Here is a 16559-nt window from a genome sequence, read left to right as displayed (position 1 = left end):
ATTTGCCGTTATATGTTCAAATTCGGTCTTTCGACCTTATTTGCTTCTGACTTCTTTCTGAGGTTACTGTTTTTTTGAGACATTATGTATTGAAGAGAGCCGTAAGATGATTGTGGCCAAGGAATTCGAAGTGTCTAGAGGCGTTTTACAAGTCCGCGTTTTACTAGTCCGCGTTTTACTAGTCCAGTCCAGTCTACAAGTTAAAGACACATCAAGACCACCCCACTGTGAATTGCCATAGCACAGACAAAATTATAGTCAATATCTTATGTGTTTTTAAGAGAATTACATAAGAACCAAGGCATGTCTTGTCTTGCCTTACATTGACATGCAATAATTTGGAAATACTAAGCTCGTAACAGTTTAAGACAGAATCCATCAGGAATTTGAGTAACATTAATTTTAGTTACGCAAAAATTGAGCACCAGAATAATTTAAATCCTTGTGTTCTTTCATACCTTGTTAAAGGCTTGACATGTGATAACACCAACATAACACCAACAACAGTTCTTTATCAGTGGGGATTGAAGAAAAAAATGGAAACATCATCACACAGTTGACCCCCATGCAAAAACACTCCAGGATGTCACGGGACTGTTTGGTGTCCGTCTGCCAATTTCTAACTTCAAATTCCAATGTTAAATTCACATTAAATTTTCAATATTTCTTAGTTGTCTAAATTTTACTAATTCTTTTAAAAAAACTATCACCTGCCAAACATCCCCAAAAATCACTCAAAAAATTACAAAATACCGCAATACATAGATACATGGGATGAGTGAAGTTTCCTTGAATTCCTTGAAACACCAACAAGATATTTCCGTTTAAGGTGGCTGATAATGGGTTTCAGTATTTCCCAGTCCTTATACTTTGGTTCAGGACTAAAAGCCTTCATCAATTGCTATTACAGTAATGGTATGAAACAAATGTTCAATCATTCATCAACAAGTTGTGATCATTTTCTTGACAATAGTAGTTCCCCGGTAAACAGTTGTAGTACTGTCCCATCAAAGTGCAATGCCTGGAAAATACCGAAAAGCACACGACCTTCAGGTGAAACTGCACCTTACAGTATTACCAATACACTGCACTTTGCTAAGTCTTAAAACTTTACATTGTCTAGTCATCTACTTCAATCGTTTATTTGTATTGTGTGAGATACATTTATAAATTGAAACCATCATGTCATTAAGTAATAATGCAATCTCGACAACGTTCTAGATATTATATTATGCACACTAATACAGCTCATGCAAGCCCTGTGACTTACACAAACACAGTCGGACTGAGTGCTACTTAAGTAACTGCTTCGTGGTTTCTGCTGTACTGAACCCTGCCTTTCAAGGCAAAGCGCCCGATTTTAAGCTTCTCAAGCTTCTCAATGTTCTTGTTATTCATTATTTTTAACAGCTATATAATTAGACATTATTTTTTAAGCGTATTAAACCTTTAATAATTGTTTAAGGGGTTTATTTTCAAATACAACTTGGAGACCCGGCGCTTATTCGGGGCCCGGCGTTTAATCGAGAAAATACGGTACTTCCAAGGCTCGTGGGGGGTTCGGACGCACCCATCGCACCCCCCCCCTCCTCCTTATGGGCCTCCTGCTCGTTTGCCCACCCAAGAAACATCATTAGCAACAATGTGTCCGCAACATTGTGTCCTCGTTTGCCACCACCTTTATTATAGGATTCATCCTTCCCATATGGAAGTCTTTATTTCAATATTAAAATCTCGACTTAAATATCTTTCCATACTAGGCTCGGGAGGGGCGTTTTTGTAGAAACGTTCTACGCTTCTATTTAGCTTTGAGGTTTAAAATGAGTTGACCTCCTCATTTCATGTGGCTTAGGAATAACAGGAAAGTGGGAATAGAAATGCGTTCGGGTTAGAGGCTAGGTAGGGCTGACTTATAAGAGCACTTCGGACAAAGAGACACCAGTTGGTCGTGGGTAATTAAGGTGGCCTTGCAGCTTAGTCGAAAGAACAAAAGTGATCTAATACGAAGTTCGCAGGTACTATATTTCCCCCATCCATTTATCTGCGTAGGTGAATCGATGCTCAGTCGTATGATTATAAAAAAAATCAAGATCGCGTATCGCAGGAATGGCAATGTATTCTTTTGTGCCCTTTGTTTGACTTCTCTCCTCTAACACTTACACTAGCCCTGCATCTGAAACCATTCTGACTAGAAAGTAAAAAATCCCTTGCGTAAAATGCTTATCATAACGAGGTGGATTCGAGTCTAAGGCATGCGAGGCGAGGCAGCGAGGCATGCGAGGCATGCGAGGCAGAAATCCGTTCTCCAAAAGGCTAACCGCAAGCTACCTAAGCTAACTGTAGGCTAACCGGTGATTTATTTAGGCTAACCGAAGTGCTATTAAGCTAACCGGAATGGATCGCAAGCCTCGCTGCCTTGCACTTTATGTGATACTTGAGTAGTGGCGTTCCTTATGAAAGTCATGTTATTTGAGGGCAGCATATTGACCTAGTGGTAGATTATTGTGTCTTACTTGGGTGGTGAGCTCGTTATGGAACTCATGTTATCTGAGGACGGCATATTGACCTCGTTGTAAATTATTATTTCTTAGTTGGTGGTGAGTTCCTTATGGAACTCGTGTTATCTGAGTGCTGCATATTTACTTCGTGTTGGATTATTCTGTCTTACTTGGGTGGTGAGTTCCTTGTGGAATTCATGTTATTTGAGAGCAGCATAAACTTTGTGCCACATTGTTATGTCTTAGTTGGGTGGTGAGTTCCTTATGAAACTCATGTTATCCGAAGGCAGCATATTTACCTCGTTGTAAATTATTATTTCTTAGTTGGTGGTCACAGTAAGTTCTTTCTGGAACTCGTGTTTTCTGAGTGCTGCATATTTACCTCGTGTTAGATTATTCTGTCTTATTTGGGTGCTGAGTTCCTTGTGGAACTCATGTTATTTGAGAGCAGCATAAACTTTTTGCCATATTATTTTTGCCATATTTCTTATTTGGGTGGTGAGTTTCTTCTGGAACTCATGTTATGTGAGGGCAGCATATTGACCTCGTGCTAGATTATTATGTCTTACTAGGTTGGTGAGTTCCTTGTGGAACTCATGTTATCTGAGGGCAGCATATTGAGCTCGTGCTATTCACCTTGTGGTAGATTACCATGTCTTGCTTGAACTCATGTTATCTGAGTTTTGGAACAATGGAACAATGGATCAGGGCCGTAACTAGCAAGAGGCAAGACGAGGCACTTGCTTCGTCTTGGTTTTAACCCAGAATTAAAAACAAAATATGTTTAGTTGGGGAAATAATTCCCAGTTGAAGAAGATTGATTGTTTTCAAGAAATACCTTACGAAAAACGCTTAAGAAATAGTTTCAGAGCTGCTAGTTCTCCAATTTTCTGGAGAGCATGCCCCCAGAACCTTCTTACATGATTTTGCCTCGTCTATGCCGAAGGTCCGGTTACGGCCCTGTGGATTCATACTGGAAGCGCTTGAGTGAACTTTATAGTAAGAGCGCACCAGTCACAGTTCCAACGAATTCCAACAAACTGTTGTTTATCTTCACCACTATGTTGAAGTATTATGGACATACGGTCAATTGGAGGTGACTTGGAGCCGATGTGAGGTCGATGTGGAGTCGATTGGGGGCCGATGTGGGGCGGATTATTCCCATGGAAAAGTCGATTGAGTTCAGATTACTTTATTACATCAGCTTATCAAAAGCTTAATTCTCTTTGTTGCATTTGATGAATGAAACAAATGTCCTTTATACTTGACCGAGCGAAGACGGGGTAATTCAACAAGGCGAACATATAGCCTTACATTCAAACAAAGGGGAAACAGAGGGTCGGTGGGGGTACAGAGGGGTTGCATAGAGGGTGTAGTGGGGTGCAGGTACGAAAGTAGTACAGAGGGAGTCGGTACAGATATACGCCTCTATCGGCCCAAAATATATTTTGAGAAAACGGGTACGAAAATAAATTTCTCACTCAGAATTCACTTCCGTGCTTTATTTTCATTATTTACTCGATTTCCATAAGATCTTGTGCGTACGACAGATCACCATGGAACCCTTATATTTAAGTGAAGAAAGGAATGCAGTATCTGGGCCTTTAAAGGTACACGTTCACGGTATCACAGAAAGTTGTAATTGGATAGCTGTAAACAGCTTCGTGAGATCGTGCCAGTAACGTGACAAATATGTGCATTGAAAACCAATTAGATAGAGAATTTTGCTATAGATGCAACAACGTCAATGCTTGTGACGTGAGTGTCTTTAAATAAAGAATTACTCAAACAATGTCAAATGACATACATGTTTTATAAATATTATGACAATCATGTTTTCATTTTCTCAAGATTTTACATTTGGAGAATTTGTTAATCCTGCTTTCCGCGTGTCGTTTTCTCGTTAAATAATATTAACCCTAGATAAAAACTATATCCAACTGTTGTTTTTTTTATAGCAGCAGCAGTATATAGCAATAGACGGAAGAAAGTTTATAAAATTGATTGACATATCAAGTCCTCGATAGAGCATTTTAAGGTATCAGCCACCCTTCAGGACCGTCCGCGCCCGGATCGCTCCAGCGCTTTTGTTTTTAATACAAACCCCTACAAACCACACATTTTCTGAAAGCTTAATAGTTCCAGATTATGAATTATTCCTTTAAAAATGACAAAAACTTAAAACAAACGCAAAATTGAGACGTTTTTGCGAAAGTATATGTCTGTGTAAATCACGCTCCGGGTCCGCCGAAATTAAGCGGAAGAAAACGAAAAACATCGCGTTTGCCTCTTAACACCTTTCTCTAAAAAACCGTGTCTCAGTTTTTTGACAAGTGCGTTTGTTCTTTTGTAATGCGCAGATGAAGTTAGGGGAGACGAATCATCGCCACTTCCTGTGGAAAAATATAAATTATTCGAAAACGAGAAAAGAAAACAAAAATCGCAGACACGGTTTCGGAGAAAAACTATCTGGCAATAAGCTGGCCAAATTTCAGCCAAATCGGTTCAGGGGCTGCCGACTTGGAGTTAAAAACGTACGTTCAACTTGTCGAAATTTTCTTTCCGAGAAAAAAGCGAAATATATTTTTTGCGGAGTCTTACCCATAATGGGATTATAACGCCTGGAACGTCAAGGTTGATGCTTACCAGAAAGGGTCATCCTTCTCTAACAATAGATGCTTGACAGGTTACATTCAGCAGGCAAAACATTTGCGCGGAACGTGGCGATATATTTTTATCTTCTGACCGGATACAAATCGAGGTTTATACAGTTTATAGAAAATTCAAAATTTTCGCTCCACATACGGAGCCGCATTTATGTTATATGATTTGACATGCTTCGAGTTTGGTGGTACTGATTCATCGAAAGCGCGACAAAGCCGGTAACAAACGGCGATTGCAGCTGAAAGTGAAGGTGAAGCCTCGAAATAACGTTCGGTCAACACAAAAGAAAACAGGCTTGCCGAAATGAGACTAGTAGTTCTAGCTGGGTAAGAATAAATTTGATTTAAGGCTTACATATTTTCAGACAACAAATATCGTCGATTGTAAACCCTAAATGTTTCACAAGGCAGGCCGTATCCACCGTCACTGTCGTTTTATTTCAATATTTATGCGTGTCTGTTTCCATTGAACAGTAGCGCGTCTTCTATTCTATTCAGTGTGACCACTTTCTAGATCTTCAACCGGTTCTTCAACATGAATTTACGATCGGCTTTCATTTGCTGGCGCGGAAACCGACTGCCCGCATTCGGCGCTTACCGCTTGTTCTTGCAAATATGTTCTTGCGTGAACAATGGATCTGGGATTTCGTGACGCGTTGACAGGACATCTCAACGGGCAATTAACATAATTAACCTTGCAAAAACTTTATCGCGCAATAACTTCGCGCAGAAATAAGATTTTTTTGTGAACTTTTTTGTAAAAGAACGCCCTTGAAGAGCTTTATCTGAACATCACAAAATCTCAAATTTAGAAAAACTGCACCTTTTAACGGTGGCTGATACCTTAAAAGAACAATTATCTTCTGTGACACGAATCATCATGAAAACTGAAAGACACTGAAAAGTGAAAGTTGTCCAAGTGTACCAATAACAACGATGATAAGATGAAAAAGATGTCATTCTGCTAATCGTGTACTGGAATGAAACTTCCCTGAATCATCACAACTCAGTGATATATAATGCCTTGCTTACAGCCTGAAGGGAATTGTACACGGAATGCTAATATTGAGCTAGGAAAATTAGATGACTTATTTTGACTTTTTCTTTTAAAGGGAAGATTCCAGTTCCAGTTCCGGTAGGTACAGTAATTAAGGTTAGCGGGAGTGTTGATCCAAAATAATTGACGAGAACTTGTTTATCTTGATCATACCAAAATATTGTCAAAAAGGATTTTTAAAATTGGAAAGTATTAACCTACTTACAATGATCCTTATGCATTAGAAATGAACTGACATTCTCCAAAAAACGGTCAGAAATATGGACATACAACAAAATCTAAAATATATCCCAGGCTGAATTGGGCCTATAATAAAGGGCAGGAAGCCGGACTGGCCTGTTAGCCGGCGAATTTTGTCCCTTGTTCATATGTTCAAATTTTTACATGGAAATAGTGGTAAAGCGAGATCTTAGAATCTGGAACATTCCGGTTGACCGGACTCTTATGAAGAGATCCTTAAACCAAACTTTAAATGTAACGTTCATAAGAAGTTAAAAATGTCGTTTCCACCGAAAATTTTCGGTTAAGAATGTAAAATAAGCAATAAATTTTTCAACGGCTTAGAGTTATCTCGCGGGTACGAGAGATAGATCACGCTTAGCGTTTCTCTATCAAGTTATGACGCACGCGGTTGGAAGACCTTAAATTTCGTACTCCATTTTTGAAAAAAAGCTAGTATTTCTCGTTTATGGAGCACGGGCGTTCGTTCATCGGGTTATGGATCCACCAAAGCGCTATTGATTTAGATCGCCCAGAATCAAGGAAAACTAGGAAAGGCCCGTCGTCGCAATGGGGAGCTTTTTTAACAATGGCGCCGTGAACAAACTCCATATTTCAGCAAACAGATTCCTGCTTCGCTGTCTTCAAGCTAATGTTACAACAATGCACTGCTATTGCATTCTGCCCTGCTCTTCTGTGAAAAGATAGCTAACACCTATGTTGTTTTCAGCGACTTGAATTGTGAATGAAACTGAATTAGCAGAAACACGGGGGAAAGTAAGGTATGAGACTAAATGTGTCACGCCATAATTCAATGTCTGAGTCGTCTTCGGCTTAGGTACGTGAGTATACGTAAACTCAGTAACCGTTGTGATCTGCAGCCTTATAAATATTGTACATGAAATGAAAAGCCATTGTGTTGGAAGATAGATACCTGCTTACTGTATACTTTTAATTTTATTTCTGTTATTTTGCACTCAACAACTTCCTATTCGAAATCGGAACGCAGCCAATGGTTAGAACGTTTGATGCGGCATTGTTATTTTGAAGGAAAAATCACTTTTGAACCAGATCAGTTGAATCGGCACTACTTTTACCGCAGCAAAATTTAAATCTAAGAAGCATCGCAATTGCCATTTCCGGCCAAAATTATCAGGACATCGTATATGATTATCTTTGAATTTATATGAAAGGAGAAAAACAAAGTGAAAGATCATGTGCTTTGAAAATCATAATATAATAATAAAGAGGGCGGAATGAAAATATATATCACATTCAAGTACATTTATTTTTCTGAAACGTTATTCTGAGCCCAATTATGTCGACAGGAAACATGTTAAGTTCTTGACTTTTTTCTTCAGTCATCTGGAGGCCAGATAAATACACGCCTGACAAAATTACTTTAAAAAATTGCTGTTGCACCATTTTATAACGAATGTGTAATGGTATGGTCAAAATTAGATGAAAAAAAGGCCTAAAATATTATGCGAATTTTCAACCTGATTTCTAGTAGGGATTAAAGAGTTTTCTTGAGGGAATAATACTTATGAAAAAATGGTTGTCATTCATTTCTGTTGTTTGATCAAGTTTTTTAAAACGCTGATGGTGGCACTTAAATATGTATGAAATATTATGCTTTTCTGAGAAGTTTCAGTGTTTTGGATTAAATGGCTGCAAAGTTATGACATTAAAATTTTAGAGATTTGTATGGAAAAAGTCACCCCGGCCTGCCTAGCCTCGTTTTCATGTTTTTGGCAATATAAATACCCCTGTAACTTCCCATTAGATGGACGTATAGCCTTTAAACTTCATACACTGATTTACTTTGACTTTATCTTTAAGTGAGAGTAACTTAATTCCGTTGACAAATTAATTTTCTTTTTTCAGCCGAAATTTAACAGCCGCCACATTTGCATTGGATCTTATTAGGCGGGGTGGACGTCTGACAGTTTCTAACTGGTTGCTGAGATCTTCTCTAAGAGCTGCAAATTTTGTACTGATTCAGCTGATTTCTGAGAAATGAGCTATATTGTTTTTACCGACAGCTGAAAAATCGCTAAAAATTTAACAGATTACTGAGTTTCTATTATTTTCTCAAAAGTACAACTTTTCTTCTTATTCAACAGATATGTTTGACATGAAAAACATGGAGGAAGTCATACAAGCTATCTCCATCGCCCTCATTTTCGTCGACTTCCTTCTCAACACCTGTCGAGTTCTAAAAGCCATCGAATTACTCAAGGAATGCTTGATCATCCTTGACAACAAAGCAGTCACAAAAGAAGAAGTATTCCAAACATTTACTGAAATAATATATTTCAAACTGTTTGAGGCGTACTGTCTGGTCAATAATGATTACACGAGGGCATTACAATACGGCAGAAAACTTCTTAGCATGTTTCACAAAAGAGGTGAAAAAGTATTAGAAAGCAGGCTAAGCTTGCAACTGGCTAAATTATACGAGGAGCAGTGTAAACATTTAGAAGCAAAAGGACTCTGTGAGAAGGCGTTAGCAATCAGTACAGAAATTGGTGACTGCAAAGGACAAGCCTCAGCTTACGGAAACCTAGGAGTCGTCTTTCGATCTCTTGGTGAATATGTCAAAGCTAAAGACTATCACGAGAGAGCAATTAAAATCACCAAAGCAACTTGTGACAGAAGGGAAGAAGCGTCATGTTATGTTAACCTAGGAAATGTGTTCCATTCTCTGGGTGAACATCACAAGGCTAAAGAACACATGGAAAAGGCTCTTCTGATTATGAAAGAGATCGGAGATAAAAGAGGGGAAGCTTTTTGTTACGGAAACCTTGAAGCTGTTTTCCTAATTCTTGGTGAGTATTTAAGTAGCGTGACCCATCTCCAGAAAGCGCTTGCGATGAGAATTAAAATTGGAAATGACAGAAATGGAGAAGCAAGAGACTATGGAAACCTGGGAACTGTGTTTTACTATCTTGCTGAATATGGCAAGGCTAAAATATATCTCGAGAAAGCAATTGCAATCAAAAAAGAAATTGGTGACAAAAGAGGGGAAGCAGCAGATTACGGAACCTTAGGAAATGTGTTTCTCTCACTAAGTGAATATGTCAAGGGTAAAGTGTATCACGAAAAAGCGCTTGCAATTAGTCAAGAGTTTGGCGACAGATATGGTGAAGCCACAGCTTACGGAAATCTGGGAACGGCTTTTGTAAATCTTGGTGAATATGTCAAGGCCGAAGAGTGTCTTGAGAATGCGCTTGCCATCAAAAAAGAAATCGGAGACAGAGACGGAGAAGGAAGAAGTTACGGAAGTTTAGGGAATGTATTTCTCTCCCTTGGCAAATACGCGACGGCTAAAGATTATTTTGAGAAAGCACTTGCAATATCAAAAGAAACTGGTTATAGAAACGGAGAAGCCATATGTTACGGAAACCTTGGAAAAGTGTTTTTCGTTATTGGTGATTATGTCAAGGCTGAAGAACATTACGAGAAAGCACTTGAGATCAGAAAAGAAATCGGTAGCTTAGACGGAGAAGCAGCATATTACGGAAATTTAGGAGGTGTATTTATTTGTCTCGGTGAATATGTCAAAGCTAAAGATTATCTTGAGAAGGCACTAGCAATGAGCAAAGAGATTGGAAACGTTGAACAACAATTTGTGTCACTTTATAAGCTTGCACAGCTTAAGTTTTACCAAGGAAAAACGCAGGAAGCCTTTTCGTATCTCCATTCAAGTATCTGCAAGTGCGAGGAATTGCGAGGTTTTCTCGGAGACAACGATCAATTTAAGATAAACTTTTCCGACCTGCGAGGTTTTCCCTTCTGGAAGCTAAGTGAAATGTTTTGTGATTCTGGAAATCCTTACGAAGCTCTCTATGTGGCAGAACTTGGACGGGCCAGAGCTCTGGCAGATTTAATGTCAGCTCAGTACTCTGTGAAGAATCAAGTCTCAGTCAACCCTCAATCGCGGGCTGGTATCGAACAGATCATGAAGAAGGAAAGTAGTTGCACTTGTTTATACATCTCTTATTCTTCTCAAGTTTTATTATTATGGGTTTTAAATAAAAGTGGTGTCATGCATTTCCGACAAATGAAAATAAATGATGACACTGCAAGCCGTGGACTACAGCAAGTTAGAAATTTAAATGACTTTTTTGCAAAAAGCTTTCGAAGATTTGCTATTTTACCAGAGGAGCGTTGCGAGGATCGCTCTTTACATGATGACGTCAAAGCGACATCAAAGTCAACTCAGAAAGGCAGTCCCGCTTCTTTCCGAATTGTGGAAGAGGAAGAAGAAAACAAAAATCAGGAACCAGACATCTCTTTGTGTTACAAAATGATCATCGCTCCCGTAGCCGACTTACTCGAGGAACCCGAGATCATCATTGTTCCTGATCGCTCCTTGTACAACGTTCCATTTGCAGCGTTACCAGATAAGAGAGGGAAATATTTAGCCGAGACTTTCAGGATCCGCATCGTTCCTTCTTTCACGACTCTCAAGCTCATTCAGGACAGTCCAGCAGACTATCACAGTCAGACCGGTGCACTGATAGTGGGAGATCCTGATGTTGGTTTGGTGCGTTACAAAGGAAAGAAAAAGAACATATCTAGATTACCCTGTGCAGGAAATGAAGCAGCCATGATTGGACGACTGCTGGGCGTTCAGCCTTTGTTGGGAGAGCAAGCAACTAAGCAGGCGGTACTTGATAGGATAAATTCAGTAAGCCTTGTACATTTTGCTGCACATGGTGATGCTGAAAGAGGAGAAATTGCCCTTTGCCCTCCACGTCCCATCACCAAAATTCCTGTCGAAGAAGAATACCTGTTGACAATGTCTGACATTTCTCGAGTTCAACTGAGAGCCAAGCTTGTGGTACTGAGCTGTTGTCACAGTGGCCAAGGAGAGACGAAAGTTGAAGGCGTTGTTGGAATCGCTCGAGCGTTCTTAGGATCCGGTGCACGCTCAGTGTTGGTGGCACTGTGGGCCTTGGAAGACAGTGCAACAGAGCAGTTGATGAATAATTTCTACGATCACCTTGTTCGTGGGGAAAGCGCAAGCGAATCTCTTCACGAGGCCATGAAGTGGATGAGAGCTAACGGCTACAATCACGTAAGACAGTGGGCACCATTTCTGCTGATTGGAGATAACGTGACGTTTGATTTTGGAAAATGAATCGGTAAGTTTGATTTACTAAGAAGACATGCCACGTTAATTTCGACGTAGCAATAATTCTAAAATAAAGCCTAGCAGTACATAGTTTAACTGAATCAGCGACAGTGGACCAAAAAGAAAATCATTCATTCAACCAATATTAAAGGGACCGTGTCACGGATTTTAGCAAAACTTAGGCATAGGAATTGACCACCAAATTCGTTTAAATATATAAAATAACATCTTAAAACAGTGAAGGGATATTTAAATAACACACCAAATGCAAAAGAAGGTACGGATGGCCAAAAGTGACGAAGATTGAAACGGATTGCGATATGGGTTTTTGAAAAATGGTCCGGCGGAACAGTTTTCAAAGTTAATCTTGTTTGCTTGTATCTTTAAATTATAACGCCGGAAAACACATTTGGCTGCAGTGAAACTTTGGTTTTGTCATTTAGAATCATAGAATTAATTTCTTTGCAAACATTTAGTTTCATAGCGGGTGTTTGGCAAAATATAATGTTGCTACTATGCAACTATCTTCCAGGTGTTTTTTATTACCAAGAAATGCATTTTGTGGCTGCCGTAGTTTTAGCTTTTAGTCTTTCCGTATAATAGACCATTTGCATTATGACGTAAAAACGCAAAGAATTCTGGTAGTTGTAGTTAGGTTCGCGGGAAAAAACCATTTCTGGCTTGTAATTGGCTAAGGCCAGCCAAGCGGGAAGGTGGACATTTATGACATTTATATTTGAAGCTGAGCTGCTAAAGTTTACGCTCTTGTCGCTTCGAAACTTGCTTACACATTTATATTTCAGTTACCTGTCAAAAATATAGAAAACAGGATGATAGCTTTGGAATGAAACTTGACTGACAAATGTTGTTCGTGTTCAAGTAAGTTTAATCAATGTACATTGTGTGGCGGAGTTGACCTGGTAGAATTTCATTCATCACGTCCGACAACTTCTCTTCGTAAATAATTTCAGCCTAAAATCACAGTTTTAAAAAAATCGCCCACTGGAAACAGATTGCTTGAAAGGATAAGTCTACGATATGACAAAATTTATGTAGAATCAAATGAACATAAGGCAAGCCATTGACTTTGTTCATCATCTATTTCCATCGATCGTTCGCAGGTGAATTAATTCTTGACTGAAAAAGGTCTTGTGGTTCTACTGGTTCTCGTGGTTCTTCTGGTTCTCGTGGTTCGTCTGGTTCTCGTGGTCCGTCTGGTTCGTCTGGTTCTCGTGGGTCTCGTGGTTCTACTGGTTCTCGTGGTTCGTCTGGTTCTCGTGGTTCTTCTGGTTCTCGCGGTTCTTCTGGTTCTCGTGGTTCGTCTGGTTCTCGTGGTTCTTCTGGTTCTTCTTATTCTTCTGGTTCTTCTTGTTCTTCTGGTTCTTCCTGTTCTTCTGGTTCTTCTTGTTTTCTGCTTTTCGTGATTCTTTTGTTTCTTCCGGTTCTTCTGGTTCTTCTTGTTCTTCTGGTTCTCGTGGTTCTTCTGGTTCTTCTTGTTTTCTGGTTCTCGTGATTCCTCTGGTTCTTCTTGTTCTTCTGCTTTTCGTGATTCTTTTGTTTCTTCTGGTTCTTCTTGTTCTTCTTGTTCTTCTGGTTATCGTGGTTCTTCTGGTTCTTCTTGTTCTTCTATTGGATTTTCTCTGGTTTTTTTCTATTCTTCTATATGATTTTCTCTGCTACAGGTTCCCCGTTGTCAGAAAATACCCCTATCGTTAGGGTTAACCCTGTCGCTATTCCTAGTTGCTAACCCTGACTTTTTTTGCAAAAGTGCTCTGATCCGGAATACGTATTTTCCAAAATCTTTCACCATTCCCATGGGTATAGTTGATCTCAAGATGATTTTCTCTACGATAGCCTCTTAGTTGCAACAAAAAATTACCCTTGCTTCTAACCCTATTCGGCAACAAAAAATTGATTAGAAACACACTTAGCTGTGTGTGAGTAAATGAAGTACATTACAACACGCTTTAGGTTTTCAGCTCAATTTTTGTTGCTATTTAATCTAGAAGTACATTTAAATTTGTAACCCAAAATTTAGTCGCGCTAAAATAAAAAAAATACATTATTGTATCAAAGTGTTTATGTTAGAATCGATTCAAGTTAAATCAGACAATCTGCTTTGAATTTGAATCTTGTAAGGGCGATCCTTTTTTGCTGAAATTAATAAACAGTTTACAAAACTGAAGCGTTCTACAGTCTGAAACTATTTGCAGAGAACATTCTTCAAAAAGCGAGTTTAAATATTGCTCTGTGCTATAGGCGCAAGATTATCCTGAGTAACTATCGATATTATTTAATTTTGATTACAAAACTAACTCACTTTACTTTAAAAAATTACCGTATTTCATGATTGCTCGGAGGGACGGTTAGTTTTATCTATTTTTACAGTGAGACAGAAAAACGAGTCAAATAACTTTCCTCGTTCAATCGACCTTTATCGATGAATTATGAAGAGTCGATGATAAGAGCATTTCCAAGCTGATCAATCAAAACTTCCCTGTGCAGGTGAATACAGATCGGCTAGATGTACAGATTATTTGTTTATTTAATACTGTAATTGCAATTTTCTTTTGTAACAAATAAGATTTCTTGTTTTTGTACTGGTAATGTCAACTCGTCGATTAGGAGTTGTGGTTTCAGTACGAGCGAGGGCCGTGTCAAGTGCAAATATAATTTTATTTACAAAATTTTGTTGATGAGCGATTACTTTTGAGTAAGACGTACGAAGACATACGATGAGCCTCAAAGATTTTAAGGAGTGTACTCCCTCATGTTTAAAAAGGGTAAAATATTGCGTCTTCGTAAATTATTTGAAAATAAAAAATATATATATATATATACCAGCATATTACCTTGCAAGCACAAGTTTTAGGAACTTAATTAAATAAATAACCGCGCGAGTGAGATTCCACTGGAGGACTTTGAAACACTTGTTGAAACTTCACCACACACGCAACCAAGCAAATAAACAATATCTTTCAAAAACTTTTATCATTTTAACGGACTTGGTTTTATACTGAGAGCTTGCTTTTTGCCTTTTAAATGAAGCCACAGGGACGTTTTCTTCGGAGAGGGTAATTTTCTTTACCTCCAACACGATCGATTTTCTTGGGCAAGCGGGCTACGATTCAAAATTTACCACAAACTTTACTACATATTAAACTTACTTGAACACAAACAGCAGTTTGTCAGTCAATTTTCATTTCAAACTGCTATCATTCTCTTTTCTATATTTTGGACAGGTAACTGAAATATAAATGTGTAAGCAAGTTTCGAAGCGACAAGAGCGTAAACTTTAGCAGCTCAGCTTCAAATATAAATGTCATAGATGTCCACCTTCCCGCTTGGCTGCCCTTAGCCAATCACAAGGCAGAAATGGTTTTTTTTCCCGCGAACCTAACTACAACGACCAGAATTCTTGTGCTTTTACGTCATAATGCAAATGGTCTATTGACGATAACGTGACAGTTAAACAAAATTATTGCATTGAATTGAGATTAACTGTGTTGCTGTCATCATATTTAATTATAGGTGTAATATCATAGGTGACAAATTACTCCTTAATTTTGGCGCGAAATTTTAACGTTAATTTATAATTTCACATGTGAAATTATAAAATTGCCATGGCAACGTAGTTAGCGGCAAGATGGCGTCCGTAATAAAAGATGTTTTAAAGCTTAAACTTTGTACATTTTCGCTTGAATTTCATCTTCGCCAGCTAGCCTTGGCCATGTAAAAAACTTTTGATGATATTTTATATTTGAAAACGTCAAAACGACTTCTAGACTTAAGCCAATTACATAAATGGCATCGAGCGGATTTTTAAGCGTTTTACACGGGCACCGTTTTCAGTTCATTCAAAACGAACGACGGTCATAATTGACAGTTGATTCATCTTTGAAACTTTTTGTCAACAGCAAAAAGGAATCTCTAAAAGGTTTTCTTCAAAGACTAAAAAACTTGCGAACTTGAGCAAAATGTATGCTTTCAACTTTTCAAAGCTTTTCGGAGTTCGCGATGCAATATACCAGTCAAAAACCTACGATTGCAAGCGTAATTTGTCGCCTATGATATTAAAATGTAATCAAATGGTATACTCGTGAAATTATTTCCAAATTTCACTCGTCACCATTTGATTACTTATACTTATAACAAGAAAGACCTGATCAATAGACCACAGATCACTGGATCACTGTACTTAAGTGAGAAGTTATGACCTGGATTGAGGAACTCGATGCAAGTGCCAAGTTTTAATGGTGTACTTGACATTTATTCTTTTTATTTGCTTGATCGAATCTACATGGGATCCTGGTGTGAACATCGAAAAAAACAAATTCGAGTTTTTTCTTCACTGCGTTTTAGCTGTCAAATAACGTAAATTTCACTTTCGTCGGGGGCTTGCAAGCAGTGACGTCAAAACGCTGGATTTGAAGGCACGACATAACAAGCTGTGTTCCTTGCTTTCAGTGTCATTCGCGGGGTCTATCCCTCTTTTGTTGTTTTGTTCTGGAAAAAAAAATTGGAAATGAAAAAATGTGGCAATGCAAACTCTCTCGGATTCCGTTCTGTTTGTTTGGTTCTCGAGGACGTTCCGCCACTAGCCCCAGGTCTCCACTTCGGGAGCTTTTTGACCTAATTGGAAGAAAACTTTAACGTTTGGCGGTGAAGAATAATTTATTTCATTTTTTTTGTCTGATTGTTTCGTTGTTCACACCAAGATCCCCTTATGCGCGATGCCCTCAACAAGTTGAGGTGTACTTGTACATAATTTTCTAGCGTGTAAAACAATTTTATTTCACTTTGTGCTCAACAGGTTGTCGAGTTTAAAATTTATCAAAGTAACCGTCTCTTTCAAGCATTAAGCTATGTCAACAATGATGCATCTTAAAAATAAAACATTTGGCTATTTTACAATTTTCTCTTTTGTTACCCGTTTCAGTAGAGAATGGATAACTCCAAAATGAACTTTTTGTTGATAA

At 38.5% G+C, this 16559-nt stretch overlaps 1 protein-coding gene across 1 annotated transcript; it reads left to right on the top strand.

Moving 5' to 3' along the window:
* Positions 1–8565: 8565 nt before the first annotated feature.
* Positions 8566–11734, top strand: LOC144648315 (uncharacterized). Its single transcript, XM_078507918.1, has one exon. It carries the CDS (start codon positions 8566–8568, stop codon positions 11584–11586), a length of 3021 nt encoding a protein of 1006 aa, XP_078364044.1. The 3' UTR covers positions 11587–11734.
* The last annotated feature ends 4825 nt before the right edge of the window (positions 11735–16559 follow it).

Source organism: Oculina patagonica, chromosome 1, assembly GCF_052425735.1.
Source record: "Oculina patagonica isolate OP01 chromosome 1, crgOcupat, whole genome shotgun sequence".
NCBI classification, from domain to species: domain Eukaryota; kingdom Metazoa; phylum Cnidaria; class Anthozoa; order Scleractinia; family Oculinidae; genus Oculina; species Oculina patagonica.
Note: the sequence above shows the minus strand (reverse complement) of the source record. Positions and strands in the feature narration are given on the sequence as shown.